The sequence below is a fragment of the Daucus carota genome, chromosome 2 (genome assembly GCF_001625215.2).
Source record: "Daucus carota subsp. sativus chromosome 2, DH1 v3.0, whole genome shotgun sequence".
Lineage (NCBI taxonomy): Eukaryota > Viridiplantae > Streptophyta > Magnoliopsida > Apiales > Apiaceae > Daucus > Daucus carota.
In genome coordinates this window covers 15,188,158-15,203,469 of record NC_030382.2, presented here as the reverse complement: position 1 = coordinate 15,203,469, position 15,312 = coordinate 15,188,158, and the positions used below count along the sequence as shown (strand labels likewise).

Below are 15,312 nucleotides of genomic sequence, written 5' to 3'. Positions count from 1 at the left end.
ATAAACTGCTACTGCATATGACAAAGTCATAATATAAATTAAACACTACAGCTAATTTATTCAAAACTAAATAAATAAACAAATACTTAAATAAGTTTAAGATTAAATTCCAACATTCACCCCCATAATCTTAAACTTATGAATATAATTATGAAGCACTTCTGTTCATTTTGTGATGCACTTCTCACCACCATCTTTTCATTTTGTGATGCACTTCTCACCACTATCAAGTTTGATGCACTTCTCATCAAAAACAATTTTGGAGTATTTCTCTCGAGGGTGAACTTCTCACCCACAATTCTAAATTAAAAATTTCTTCCATGACCACTTGTGCCATGATTTTCTTCTCACAGACTTCTCCGGCTTGGCCTTGTCTTTCTCGGCAGCCCTATACTACACATGCTCCCTATACTACACGTGTAGCTTTGCCACCATCCTTCTGCAACGCCTCTGCAGCACAACGCCCGACACCCTTGATGCCAACACCCAGCAACAACCCAAGGATCGGAGGAAAGGCTGTTAAGCCCTGATACTCTCTCCCCCCTCGGCTCTAATACCATGTTGAAAAAATAACCTAATCTACATAATGTATATAAGTTGTTTAGCCGTAGAAAAACATTTGCAGAGAGGAAAACTAAAACTTCTTATATGTGTAAACTGATTACATGCAACCGTTTAAATACTAATGCACATCAACAGTGGTGGCTGTAAAATAGGAAACTATGTGATAGACTTCTAGACTAATACATCTACTCAACTTACTCCACTATGTTCCCACATTTCCTCTACTTAGCACTAATTCTCCTAATAAACTGCTACTGCATATGACCAAGTCATAATATAAATTAAACACTACAGCTAATTTATTCAAAACTAAATAAATAAACAAATACTTAAATAAGTTTAAGATTAAATTCCAACATTCACCCCCATAATCTTAAACTTATGAATATAATTATGAAGCACTTCTGTTCATTTTGTGATGCACTTCTCACCACCATCTTTTCATTTTGTGATGCACTTCTCACCACTATCAAGTTTGATGCACTTCTCATCAAAAACAATTTTGGAGTATTTCTCTCGAGGGTGCACTTCTCACCCACAATTCTAAATTAAAAATTTCTTCCATGACCACTTGTGCCATGATTTTCTTCTCATAGACTTCTCCGGCTTCGCCTTGTCTTTCTCGGCAGCCCTATACTACACATGCTCCCTATACTACACGTGTAGCTTTGCCACCATCCTTCTGCAACGCCTCTGCAGCACAACGCTCGGCACCCGTGATGCCAACACCGAGCAACAACCCAAGGATCGGAGGAAAGGCTGTTAAGCCCTGATACTCTCTCCCCCCTCGGCTCTAATACCATGTTGAAAAAATAACTTAATCTACATAATGTATATAAGTTGTTTAGCCGTAGGAAAACATTTGCAGAGAGGATAACTAAAACTTCTTATATGTGTAAACTGATTACATGCAACCGTTTAAATACTAATGCACATCAACAGTGGTGGCTGTAAAATAGGAAACTATGTGATGGACTTCTAGACGAATACATCTACTCAACTTACTCCACTATGCTCCCACATTTCCTCTACTTAACGCTAATTCTCCTAATAAACTGCTACTGCATATGACAAAGTCATAATATAAATTAAACACTACAGCTAATTTATTCAAAACTAAATAAATAAACAAATACTTAAATAAGTTTAAGATTAAATTCCAACATTCACCCCCATAATCTTAAACTTATGAATATAATTATGAAGCACTTCTGTTCATTTTGTGATGCACTTCTCACCACCATCTTTTCATTTTGTGATGCACTTCTCACCACTATCAAGTTTGATGCACTTCTCATCAAAAACAATTTTGGAGTATTTCTCTCGAGGGTGAACTTCTCACCCACAATTCTAAATTAAAAATTTCTTCCATGACCACTTGTGCCATGATTTTCTTCTCACAGACTTCTCCGGCTTCGCCTTGTCTTTCTCGGCAGCCCTATACTACACATGCTCCCTATACTACACGTGTAGCTTTGCCACCATCCTTCTACAACGCCTCTGCAGCACAACGCCCGACACCCGTGATGCCAACACCCAGCAACAACCCAAGGATCGGAGGAAAGGCTGTTAAGCCCTGATACTCTCTCCCCCCTCGGCTCTAATACCATGTTGAAAAAATAACCTAATCTACATAATGTATATAAGTTGTTTAGCCGTAGAAAAACATTTGCAGAGAGGAAAACTAAAACTTCTTATATGTGTAAACTGATTACATGCAACCGTTTAAATACTAATGCACATCAACAGTGGTGGCTGTAAAATAGGAAACTATGTGATAGACTTCTAGACTAATACATCTACTCAACTTACTCCACTATGTTCCCACATTTCCTCTACTTAGCACTAATTCTCCTAATAAACTGCTACTGCATATGACCAAGTCATAATATAAATTAAACACTACAGCTAATTTATTCAAAACTAAATAAATAAACAAATACTTAAATAAGTTTAAGATTAAATTCCAACATTCACCCCCATAATCTTAAACTTATGAATATAATTATGAAGCACTTCTGTTCATTTTGTGATGCACTTCTCACCACCATCTTTTCATTTTGTGATGCACTTCTCACCACTATCAAGTTTGATGCACTTCTCATCAAAAACAATTTTGGAGTATTTCTCTCGAGGGTGCACTTCTCACCCACAATTCTAAATTAAAAATTTCTTCCATGACCACTTGTGCCATGATTTTCTTCTCATAGACTTCTCCGGCTTCGCCTTGTCTTTCTCGGCAGCCCTATACTACACATGCTCCCTATACTACACGTGTAGCTTTGCCACCATCCTTCTGCAACGCCTCTGCAGCACAACGCTCGGCACCCGTGATGCCAACACCGAGCAACAACCCAAGGATCGGAGGAAAGGCTGTTAAGCCCTGATACTCTCTCCCCCCTCGGCTCTAATACCATGTTGAAAAAATAACCTAATCTACATAATGTATATAAGTTGTTTAGCCGTAGGAAAACATTTGCAGAGAGGATAACTAAAACTTCTTATATGTGTAAACTGATTACATGCAACCGTTTAAATACTAATGCACATCAAGAGTGGTGGCTGTAAAATAGGAAACTATGTGATGGACTTCTAGACGAATACATCTACTCAACTTACTCCACTATGCTCCCACATTTCCTCTACTTAACGCTAATTCTCTTAATAAACTGCTACTGCATATGACAAAGTCATAATATAAATTAAACACTACAGCTAATTTATTCAAAACTAAATAAATAAACAAATACTTAAATAAGTTTAAGATTAAATTCCAACATTCACCCCCATAATCTTAAACTTATGAATATAATTATGAAGCACTTCTGTTCATTTTGTGATGCATTTCTCACCACCATCTTTTCATTTTGTGATGCACTTCTCACCACTATCAAGTTTGATGCACTTCTCATCAAAAACAATTTTGGAGTATTTCTCTCGAGGGTGAACTTCTCACCCACAATTCTAAATTAAAAATTTCTTCCATGACCACTTGTGCCATGATTTTCTTCTCACAGACTTCTCCGGCTTCGCCTTGTCTTTCTCGGCAGCCCTATACTACACATGCTCCCTATACTACACGTGTAGCTTTGCCACCATCCTTCTGCAACGCCTCTGCAGCACAACGCTCGGCACCCGTGATGCCAACACCGAGCAACAACCCAAGGATCGGAGGAAAGGCTGTTAAGCCCTGATACTCTCTCCCCCCTCGGCTCTAATACCATGTTGAAAAAATAACCTAATCTACATAATGTATATAAGTTGTTTAGCCGTAGGAAAACATTTGCAGAGAGGATAACTAAAACTTCTTATATGTGTAAACTGATTACATGCAACCGTTTAAATACTAATGCACATCAACAGTGGTGGCTGTAAAATAGGAAACTATGTGATGGACTTCTAGACGAATACATCTACTCAACTTACTCCACTATGCTCCCACATTTCCTCTACTTAACGCTAATTCTCCTAATAAACTGCTACTGCATATGACAAAGTCATAATATAAATTAAACACTACAGCTAATTTATTCAAAACTAAATAAATAAACAAATACTTAAATAAGTTTAAGATTAAATTCCAACATTCACCCCCATAATCTTAAACTTATGAATATAATTATGAAGCACTTCTGTTCATTTTGTGATGCACTTCTCACCACCATCTTTTCATTTTGTGATGCACTTCTCACCACTATCAAGTTTGATGCACTTCTCATCAAAAACAATTTTGGAGTATTTCTCTCGAGGGTGAACTTCTCACCCACAATTCTAAATTAAAAATTTCTTCCATGACCACTTGTGCCATGATTTTCTTCTCACAGACTTCTCCGGCTTCGCCTTGTCTTTCTCGGCAGCCCTATACTACACATGCTCCCTATACTACACGTGTAGCTTTGCCACCATCCTTCTACAACGCCTCTGCAGCACAACGCCCGACACCCGTGATGCCAACACCCAGCAACAACCCAAGGATCGGAGGAAAGGCTGTTAAGCCCTGATACTCTCTCCCCCCTCGGCTCTAATACCATGTTGAAAAAATAACCTAATCTACATAATGTATATAAGTTGTTTAGCCGTAGAAAAACATTTGCAGAGAGGAAAACTAAAACTTCTTATATGTGTAAACTGATTACATGCAACCGTTTAAATACTAATGCACATCAACAGTGGTGGCTGTAAAATAGGAAACTATGTGATAGACTTCTAGACTAATACATCTACTCAACTTACTCCACTATGTTCCCACATTTCCTCTACTTAGCACTAATTCTCCTAATAAACTGCTACTGCATATGACCAAGTCATAATATAAATTAAACACTACAGCTAATTTATTCAAAACTAAATAAATAAACAAATACTTAAATAAGTTTAAGATTAAATTCCAACATTCACCCCCATAATCTTAAACTTATGAATATAATTATGAAGCACTTCTGTTCATTTTGTGATGCACTTCTCACCACCATCTTTTCATTTTGTGATGCACTTCTCACCACTATCAAGTTTGATGCACTTCTCATCAAAAACAATTTTGGAGTATTTCTCTCGAGGGTGCACTTCTCACCCACAATTCTAAATTAAAAATTTCTTCCATGACCACTTGTGCCATGATTTTCTTCTCATAGACTTCTCCGGCTTCGCCTTGTCTTTCTCGGCAGCCCTATACTACACATGCTCCCTATACTACACGTGTAGCTTTGCCACCATCCTTCTGCAACGCCTCTGCAGCACAACGCTCGGCACCCGTGATGCCAACACCGAGCAACAACCCAAGGATCGGAGGAAAGGCTGTTAAGCCCTGATACTCTCTCCCCCCTCGGCTCTAATACCATGTTGAAAAAATAACCTAATCTACATAATGTATATAAGTTGTTTAGCCGTAGGAAAACATTTGCAGAGAGGATAACTAAAACTTCTTATATGTGTAAACTGATTACATGCAACCGTTTAAATACTAATGCACATCAACAGTGGTGGCTGTAAAATAGGAAACTATGTGATGGACTTCTAGACGAATACATCTACTCAACTTACTCCACTATGCTCCCACATTTCCTCTACTTAACGCTAATTCTCCTAATAAATTGCTACTGCATATGACAAAGTCATAATATAAATTAAACACTACAGCTAATTTATTCAAAACTAAATAAATAAACAAATACTTAAATAAGTTTAAGATTAAATTCCAACATTCACCCCCATAATCTTAAACTTATGAATATAATTATGAAGCACTTCTGTTCATTTTGTGATGCACTTCTCACCACCATCTTTTCATTTTGTGATGCACTTCTCACCACTATCAAGTTTGATGCACTTCTCATCAAAAACAATTTTGGAGTATTTCTCTCGAGGGTGAACTTCTCACCCACAATTCTAAATTAAAAATTTCTTCCATGACCACTTGTGCCATGATTTTCTTCTCACAGACTTCTCCGGCTTCGCCTTGTCTTTCTCGGCAGCCCTATACTACACATGCTCCCTATACTACATGTGTAGCTTTGCCACCATCCTTCTGCAACGCCTCTGCAGCACAACGCCCGACACCCGTGATGCCAACACCCAGCAACAACCCAAGGATCGGAGGAAAGGCTGTTAAGCCCTGATACTCTCTCCCCCCTCGGCTCTAATACCATGTTGAAAAAATAACCTAATCTACATAATGTATATAAGTTGTTTAGCCGTAGGAAAACATTTGCAGAGAGGAAAACTAAAACTTCTTATATGTGTAAACTGATTACATGCAACCGTTTAAATACTAATGCACATCAACAGTGGTGGCTGTAAAATAGGAAACTATGTGATAGACTTCTAGACTAATACATCTACTCAACTTACTCCACTATGTTCCCACATTTCCTCTACTTAGCACTAATTCTCCTAATAAACTGCTACTGCATATGACCAAGTCATAATATAAATTAAACACTACAGCTAATTTATTCAAAACTAAATAAATAAATAAATACTTAAATAAGTTTAAGATTAAATTCCAACATTCACCCCCATAATCTTAAACTTATGAATATAATTATGAAGCACTTCTGTTCATTTTGTGATGCACTTCTCACCACCATCTTTTCATTTTGTGATGCACTTCTCACCACTATCAAGTTTGATGCACTTCTCATCAAAAACAATTTTGGAGTATTTCTCTCGAGGGTGCACTTCTCACCCACAATTCTAAATTAAAAATTTCTTCCATGACCACTTGTGCCATGATTTTCTTCTCATAGACTTCTCCGGCTTCGCCTTGTCTTTCTCGGCAGCCCTATACTACACATGCTCCCTATACTACACGTGTAGCTTTGCCACCATCCTTCTGCAACGCCTCTGCAGCACAACGCTCGGCACCCGTGATGCCAACACCGAGCAACAACCCAAGGATCGGAGGAAAGGCTGTTAAGCCCTGATACTCTCTCCCCCCTCGGCTCTAATACCATGTTGAAAAAATAACCTAATCTACATAATGTATATAAGTTGTTTAGCCGTAGGAAAACATTTGCAGAGAGGATAACTAAAACTTCTTATATGTGTAAACTGATTACATGCAACCGTTTAAATACTAATGCACATCAACAGTGGTGGCTGTAAAATAGGAAACTATGTGATGGACTTCTAGACGAATACATCTACTCAACTTACTCCACTATGCTCCCACATTTCCTCTACTTAACGCTAATTCTCCTAATAAACTGCTACTGCATATGACAAAGTCATAATATAAATTAAACACTACAGCTAATTTATTCAAAACTAAATAAATAAACAAATACTTAAATAAGTTTAAGATTAAATTCCAACATTCACCCCCATAATCTTAAACTTATGAATATAATTATGAAGCACTTCTGTTCATTTTGTGATGCACTTCTCACCACCATCTTTTCATTTTGTGATGCACTTCTCACCACTATCAAGTTTGATGCACTTCTCATCAAAAACAATTTTGGAGTATTTCTCTCGAGGGTGAACTTCTCACCCACAATTCTAAATTAAAAATTTCTTCCATGACCACTTGTGCCATGATTTTCTTCTCACAGACTTCTCCGGCTTCGCCTTGTCTTTCTCGGCAGCCCTATACTACACATGCTCCCTATACTACATGTGTAGCTTTGCCACCATCCTTCTGCAACGCCTCTGCAGCACAACGCCCGACACCCGTGATGCCAACACCCAGCAACAACCCAAGGATCGGAGGAAAGACTGTTAAGCCCTGATACTCTCTCCCCCCTCGGCTCTAATACCATGTTGAAAAAATAACCTAATCTACATAATGTATATAAGTTGTTTAGCCGTAGAAAAACATTTGCAGAGAGGAAAACTAAAACTTCTTATATGTGTAAACTGATTACATGCAACCGTTTAAATACTAATGCACATCAACAGTGGTGGCTGTAAAATAGGAAACTATGTGATAGACTTCTAGACTAATACATCTACTCAACTTACTCCACTGTTCCCACATTTCCTCTACTTAGCACTAATTCTCCTAATAAACTGCTACTGCATATGACCAAGTCATAATATAAATTAAACACTACAGCTAATTTATTCAAAACTAAATAAATAAACAAATACTTAAATAAGTTTAAGATTAAATTCCAACATTCACCCCCATAATCTTACACTTATGAATATAATTATGAAGCACTTCTGTTCATTTTGTGATGCACTTCTCACCACCATCTTTTCATTTTGTGATGCACTTCTCACCACTATCAAGTTTGATGCACTTCTCATCAAAAACAATTTTGGAGTATTTCTCTCGAGGGTGCACTTCTCACCCACAATTCTAAATTAAAAATTTCTTCCATGACCACTTGTGCCATGATTTTCTTCTCATAGACTTCTCCGGCTTCGCCTTGTCTTTCTCGGCAGCCCTATACTACACATGCTCCCTATACTACACGTGTAGCTTTGCCACCATCCTTCTGCAACGCCTCTGCAGCACAACGCCCGGCACCCGTGATGCCAACACCGAGCAACAACCCAAGGATCGGAGGAAAGGCTGTTAAGCCCTGATACTCTCTCCCCCCTCGGCTCTGATACCATGTTGAAAAAATAACCTAATCTACATAATGTATATAAGTTGTTTAGCCGTAGGAAAACATTTGCAGAGTGGAAAACTAAAACTTCTTATATGTGTAAACTGATTACATGCAACCGTTTAAATACTAATGCACATCAACAATGGTGGCTGTAAAATAGGAAACTATGTGATAGACTTCTAGACCAATACATCTACTCAACTTACTCCACAATGCTCCCACATTTCCTCCACTTAACGCTAATTCTCCTAATAAACTGCTACTGCATATGACCAAGTCATAATATAAATTAAACACTACCGCTAATTTATTCAAAACTAAATAAATAAACAAATACTTAAATAAGTTTAAGATTAAATTCCAACATCTGTAGGCTAATTTTATTTCTAGACAGACATATCATAAGAAATTTTTTATATTTCTAGCATATGAATATCCCATTCAATTTGACATCTCAGTGGCGTTTTCGGTTTGACATAGTTATACATCAGTATTTATATTATAATAGGCCATATATAATAAAGATCATGAACCTGATGAGCTTTGTTCCTTCGATTATATGGGCTAAAAAATGCACCTCATGTGCTCTTTGCTGTTAGACATCCATGCATGATTATTATCCTTAATTCTCATCATTTGATTCTTTTCTTATAATATAGTTTAATTCAAATACATGGAAAACAAAATGACAAATATAATAGCTGCATGTGGAAGGCTAATTTCTTGTGCTTTTATAACCCAGGGATTTATTTAAGTTTAGTTGCCAACACAGTGCAGGCCTGAGCCTGTCACTCTTATATCAACTACAAGTAGTAACACCAAAGAAAAATTTAGTAACCAACTTTATAGGCCAACTCAATGAAAACAAGTATCCGCAAGTACAAAGAAAAGCAACGAAGCATTTTTAATTAAAAAGACTTGCAGGTATAAAAAAAGAAAGTATGATGTACAACATTACCTATAAAATGACTTTATCGTTCAATTTGAGGGCATCCACAGCAAAATTCGTTGTCAAGCGCATATATTGACTCCAGGATTCTTGCTGCATCGGATCAACATGATTTGGAAAGGCCTCATCAGCTAGACGATGCATCTGCTCATTTAAAAACGTACGTGGCACCTCCCTCATCTCTAAAGAATGAACCATGCGATGTACCTCTGCTGAAACCCTCACGACGAGATCCACTGAATCATCTTTCGCACCTCATAATAGCTCCTGGGAAGTTTGTGACCATCTAGTAACACCGATCCAATAAGGCAAAGTAACTCATCGAAGCCATTATTACTACAATGATGCTTGTTCTTGAAATGTAGTAGCTTGTTTACAAATGACAAGCTTGTGTAATCCTTGTTATTTGGATAGATTGGTTCAAAGGCATCATTCACCATATTGCAAAATTCTTTTGCATCGGCATTTGGTTCCTCCGCAAAATTCTTAAAATATCTATTTACATCTGCAAAATCTCTTAGCATGTTATGAGCATCATACATGTCATCATCATCATTACAACCAAAACTCATTCCAACTTCAACTCGGGGCATATCCTTCTCCACGTGTAAATCCCATTTGGTATACCATTGCATAATCCCATGAAGATACCATTACACTTTTGACATGGACATCTCATAAGGCCTTCATCTTCATCTTTATGATTATCACAAGAATATTTAAGAAAACTGTCAACACCATTCTTGTATTCTTACGTTATATATTTCAACTCATTGTATAGACTACGACCAACTGAACTACGATTGGATGTCATCTACCAAATATACACACAATTCAATATAACTGCAAATAAAATAAGATCACAAAAATAGAATTAATTCATACCTAAAATGTTTACTCATACACACATCTATACTAATTTCATCATCCATGAGTAACATCAAACATTTGTACCAATTTCACCAACAACACTCTACACTAATTTAACAAATTTAGGAAACACAATTTAATTAGGTATTGAATTTATATTATTTAAAGGAAAAAACTAGTAAAATTAAAATACTAGAATGTGATACTTACTTGATAATCTCAATGATTTGATGAGATGTATATGATATATATGATGGCATGAAAGAAGAGAAATGGTGGAAAAGGGAGAATAGAAGACAAAAAGGGAACGAAATGAGAAAGGAAAGCGGCTTGAGTGAGTTGGGCTGTCGGTATTCCAATCTGGGAAGGGTTAATTCGGCCGGTTTCAGTCACAATTATATACCTGACCGAAAGCGGTCAAAAATACCTAATTGACTAAAAACGGTCAATTTTATAATTCTGACCCATTTCAGTCAAAACATATATTCAGCTTTTTCTAAAACTTTTGTGCGGGCAAACTCCGACGCCGGGAATAAATTTGGCCACACCCAACTTGACCACGGGCGGTCAATTCTATAATTTTGACCGACCCCAGTCAAAATTATATTTAACTTTTTTTGAGGCTTTGTGCGGGAAAATTCCCGCCTAGAAAATAATTTTGACCGAATGCATATTGGACTGCAATCGGTCAATTTTGATGACATCATCGAATCAAGCTTTTGCCCGAAAGTTCTCTCCATTTTTTACGGGGCTCACCATTTAAAATTGACCGAATAAATTTGACCGCTCTCTAATTTTGACCGCGTTCAGTCAAATATACGAGCAATCAAAATTATTCGGTCAATTTAAGCCTTGACTTGGTGAAATGCGAGTTTGACCTTAAAAGTGATTGCGTTCGGTCGAAAATAAGGTGATAAAAAATAATCGGTCAAAAATATTCGGTTTTTCTTGTAGTGGTCAATTTACCAATGTTTTGTTGATGCATGTGGTGTTTTGATTTGTGTAAGCTCTTTGAGATCCATATTTCAATGACTTAGCTGATGAAGAGAGAGAACCTTGAGCACAGCCAGTTTCAAAATTGGAATTTGAATTTGAAAGGAGGAAGATAACAAAGACCTAATCTAGACGCAGAATTTGGAGAGGCGATGAAGGAGGAGGGATATGGGGAGCAGCTACCGATGGTAAAATGGTTTTTACAAACATAGAATATAGCGAATACTACAAAAATATCTACAAAAGCCCGGGCATGGGTGCCACTGGACGCTAATACTGGGGATATTAGCATGGTTTGTAGCCAATTAAATAAAATAAGTTAGTTCATTACTATATGTTTGGTATGAAATAGCGTGGTACTTTTTAATTATATAAGGGTGAAAATAGAATTTACTTATGTATATCACAATAGATGTTTTCGTTTACTTGTATAGATTGAATTTTGTAGCTATCTAATTGGTACTCTTGGTTAAGACGATAAAACATGTAATTATTATTTTGTTTATATATATTGTTGAATTATATTCATATATGAGATTTTTATGTTATTCAATCACAAATATCTCATTATTTCCGTCATTCTCTAAAGAAATGTTGGGCTACATTATCTTATTTTTGAGTTTCTCCGTGTTCCATGTGTCCATTTTATCGAATTTCGGACAACATATTTCTTACTCTAGTATTTAAATTTTGAAAGGTGGAGATGGGATTTGTAAGTCTAAAATGTCTATTCATAAAGATTATGGAATAGTTATTTGTATCACAGTGAGGGCTAAACTCAAAGTGGTGAAATGACTTGGACTGGTTTTTTAACCAAAATGCATATTTGGTTAATTCTTAAATTACAAAGATATATTCAACCTATCGATTCTCTACTAATTGATAGACCTCAGATTATGAAGAAGTAGCCATGAAATTATGAAAACCTTGATATATATAAACCCCAACAAGCTACACTATAACTCCTTAGCTACCTTTAGTAGCTCATCAGCCTCCAAGGAGAGTGTATACTCTAATACATTGACATGCTTCAATTTAGTGCTTAAAAGGCTTATCTCACCAAAGCTTTTGAACTTCCTTGAATGCCCATTTTGGCCTAAGTGTAGCCAAATTATCCTAATACGTTTTTATTAGTGCTTAAACACATTCTCTTGTTCAAGAGTCACAACATCATCATGAGTCACCATGTATAGAATGAGTTGAGCAGTTATCCAATCTGACACTCTTGGTTAAAGCAATAAAACATGTTATTATTATTTTATTTTATTTGGTTAGATTCGTATTCTTGAATAACATTCATATATAAGATTTTAATGTTATTGAATCAATTTATCTCACTATCTCCATCATCCTCTAGAAATAACTTTACACATACTTCTCTCCTTGGGCTATATATTTTGATGCTCAAGTGGAAAAAATATAAAAAAAATTGGTTGAGTCAATTATTTTATTTGATATATAATATTAAATAGATATATGATTGTATTTAACCATAACACTACATAATGGAAGGTTTAGAGTATTATTTTTATTCATATCAACATTTGTGAAATATATTAGGGAAATTCTTGATGGTGCCCTCATAGAATTGGCTTTTCTCAATGGTACCATCGCATTTTTGAATTCTACCCGTGGTACCCTGGTACTTTTAATTTACTCTCTATGGTACACTCGTGGACCATAGCTAATATCTTATAATTATATTTTAATATAATTTTTCTTATAACCAAATAATATTAATTTTTAAAAATTAATCAGAAGATTATGTTTAAAAAAATCCTTTTTTATATTGTAAACCATGTATAGAGTTAGGCCCATACAAAATTAAGAGCTCGTTAAAGTTTTTATTTTGGGCTGCTACCCAGCAAGGCCTTTACCATAACCCTAATCTCTCTTATTTATTCCATCGTTGATAGAGGGTTAGCCGCACACCCACGTCATCATGGGGGAATTTTACCTTCTCGAGGTCGACGTTATCGAATGCCATTGCATAGTCAATTTTTGCCCGCTTCGGGGGTTCTCCAACTATACTCATCACTTCCCTCGCATAAGCTTTCCTTGAATTACTTGAGGTTCCGGCAGCTGTAGGCCCTCCGGAGATCACGTTAATCACAGGCCCTCGAGGCTGGGTTCTCTTATCATCATTGTCTCTTCCACGGCTGTTATTGTCCCGATAATTTTTGTCTCCATCCTTGGTGAATTTGGACAACTTGCCTCTTCGGATCAAGAATTCAATTTCATCTTTCAGCTGCCGACAATCATCGGTTTTATGCCCCGTGTCTTTGTGGAATCGACAATACAAATCCTTGTTTCGTTTCTCGGGGTCGGTCCTTATGGGCTTCGGCCATCGGACACTCTCATCCTTTTCGATCTCCATTAGGATTTGACTTCTTGGCGCATTGAGCCTAGCATATTCAGTGAACCTTGGTCCTACCTTCTTTTTAGCAGGCGACTTCTCATCATCATCCTTTTTGGCATATTTATTCTCAGCGTTATACTCGGCATCATTCCCATGTTTCTTAAAGTTAGTGTTCGGCCCTCGGTTACTCTGGGATTTCCTTGGGCTTTCCTCTGCCTTAATATACTTCCCGGCTCTCTCTTGTAAGTCGTTCATATTATCAGGGGCTCTTTTGGCTAGAGACCGGCGAAAATTGTCATCAATTACACCAGTGATTGGAAACTCGTCCGTAAATAGAGTGCTCATTGATAATGGAGCCTCGGTGGATATCTTGTTCTATGATGCCTATGAAAAGATGGGATACTCCGATACTCAACTAACACCCTTGAATATGCCTATATATGGCTTCAACAATGTGGAAACCAAGATTGAAGGCATGATCCAACTCCATGTAACTATGGGTACCGAACCTAGACAAGCCACATGTATGATAAATTTCTTGGTTGTTAAAGCCTCGTCGACCTATAATGCCATCCTTGGAAGGACTGGGATACACGCTTTTAAGGCAATCCCGTCCACTTACCACATGAAGATTAAATTCCCAACTAGGAACGGAGTTGGAGAGGAGTTGGGAGATCAGAAAATGGCCCGAAGTTGTTACATCGGAGTATTGAGATCCGGAGGAACTGGGGGGCAAGTGCTGCCCATAGAGGACCTTGATGTCCGAGAAGAGGAAGAAAGAAGAGGCAAGCCATCCGAAGACTTGATTCCAATCCCATTATATACTGAGGAACCCGAAAAGATCACCCATGTTGGAGCGTTACTCCAGGAAGATTTTAGGCAAGAACTAGTAAAATTCTTGAGGAACAACCGTGATGTTTTTGCTTGGACAGCGGCTGACATGCCGGGTATTGATCCCTTATTTATGACTCATAAGTTGAATGTGAATCCTGATAGGAAACCGATTAAGCAAAAGAAGAGGAATTTCGCCCCCGAAAGGCAGGAAGCCATTAAACAGGAGGTCGATAAGTTGTTGGAAGCCGGGTTTATTGAGGAAATTCAATTTCCAGAATGGCTAGCTAACCCTGTCATGGTCAAGAAGGCCAATGGAAAGTGGAGAATGTGCGTAGACTTCACTGATCTGAATGATGCTTGTCCCAAGGATTGTTTCCCACTTCCAAGGATAGACACGCTAATAGATGCCACTGTTGGCCATGAGATGCTAAGTTTTATGGACGGGTTCAGCGGATATAATCAGATTCGGATGAACAAAGACGACGTCCCCAAGGTATCATTCATTACCGACTTTGGTGTCTTCTGTTATTTGGTTATGGCATTTGGACTTAAGAATGCAGGAGCTACATACCAACGCCTAGCAAACAAGATGTTCAAACATCTGATAGGCAAAACTATGGAAGTATACGTTGATGATATGCTGGTGAAAAGCTTAAATAAAGCAGATCACCTTGAACATTTGA

At 37.3% G+C, this 15,312-nt stretch overlaps 1 protein-coding gene across 1 annotated transcript; it reads right to left on the bottom strand.

The window, feature by feature from the left end:
• Positions 1–13,330: 13,330 nt before the first annotated feature.
• Positions 13,331–14,140, bottom strand: LOC135150375 (uncharacterized). Its single transcript, XM_064086656.1, has one exon. It carries the CDS (start codon positions 14,138–14,140, stop codon positions 13,331–13,333), a length of 810 nt encoding a protein of 269 aa, XP_063942726.1.
• Between the last annotated feature and the right edge of the window lie 1,172 nt (positions 14,141–15,312).

Excerpts from the sequence above, each read along its gene's own strand:
- LOC135150375 (XM_064086656.1), bottom strand. The coding sequence starts at position 14,140 with ATGAGCACTCTATTTACGGACGAGTTTCCAATCACTGGTGTAATTGAT.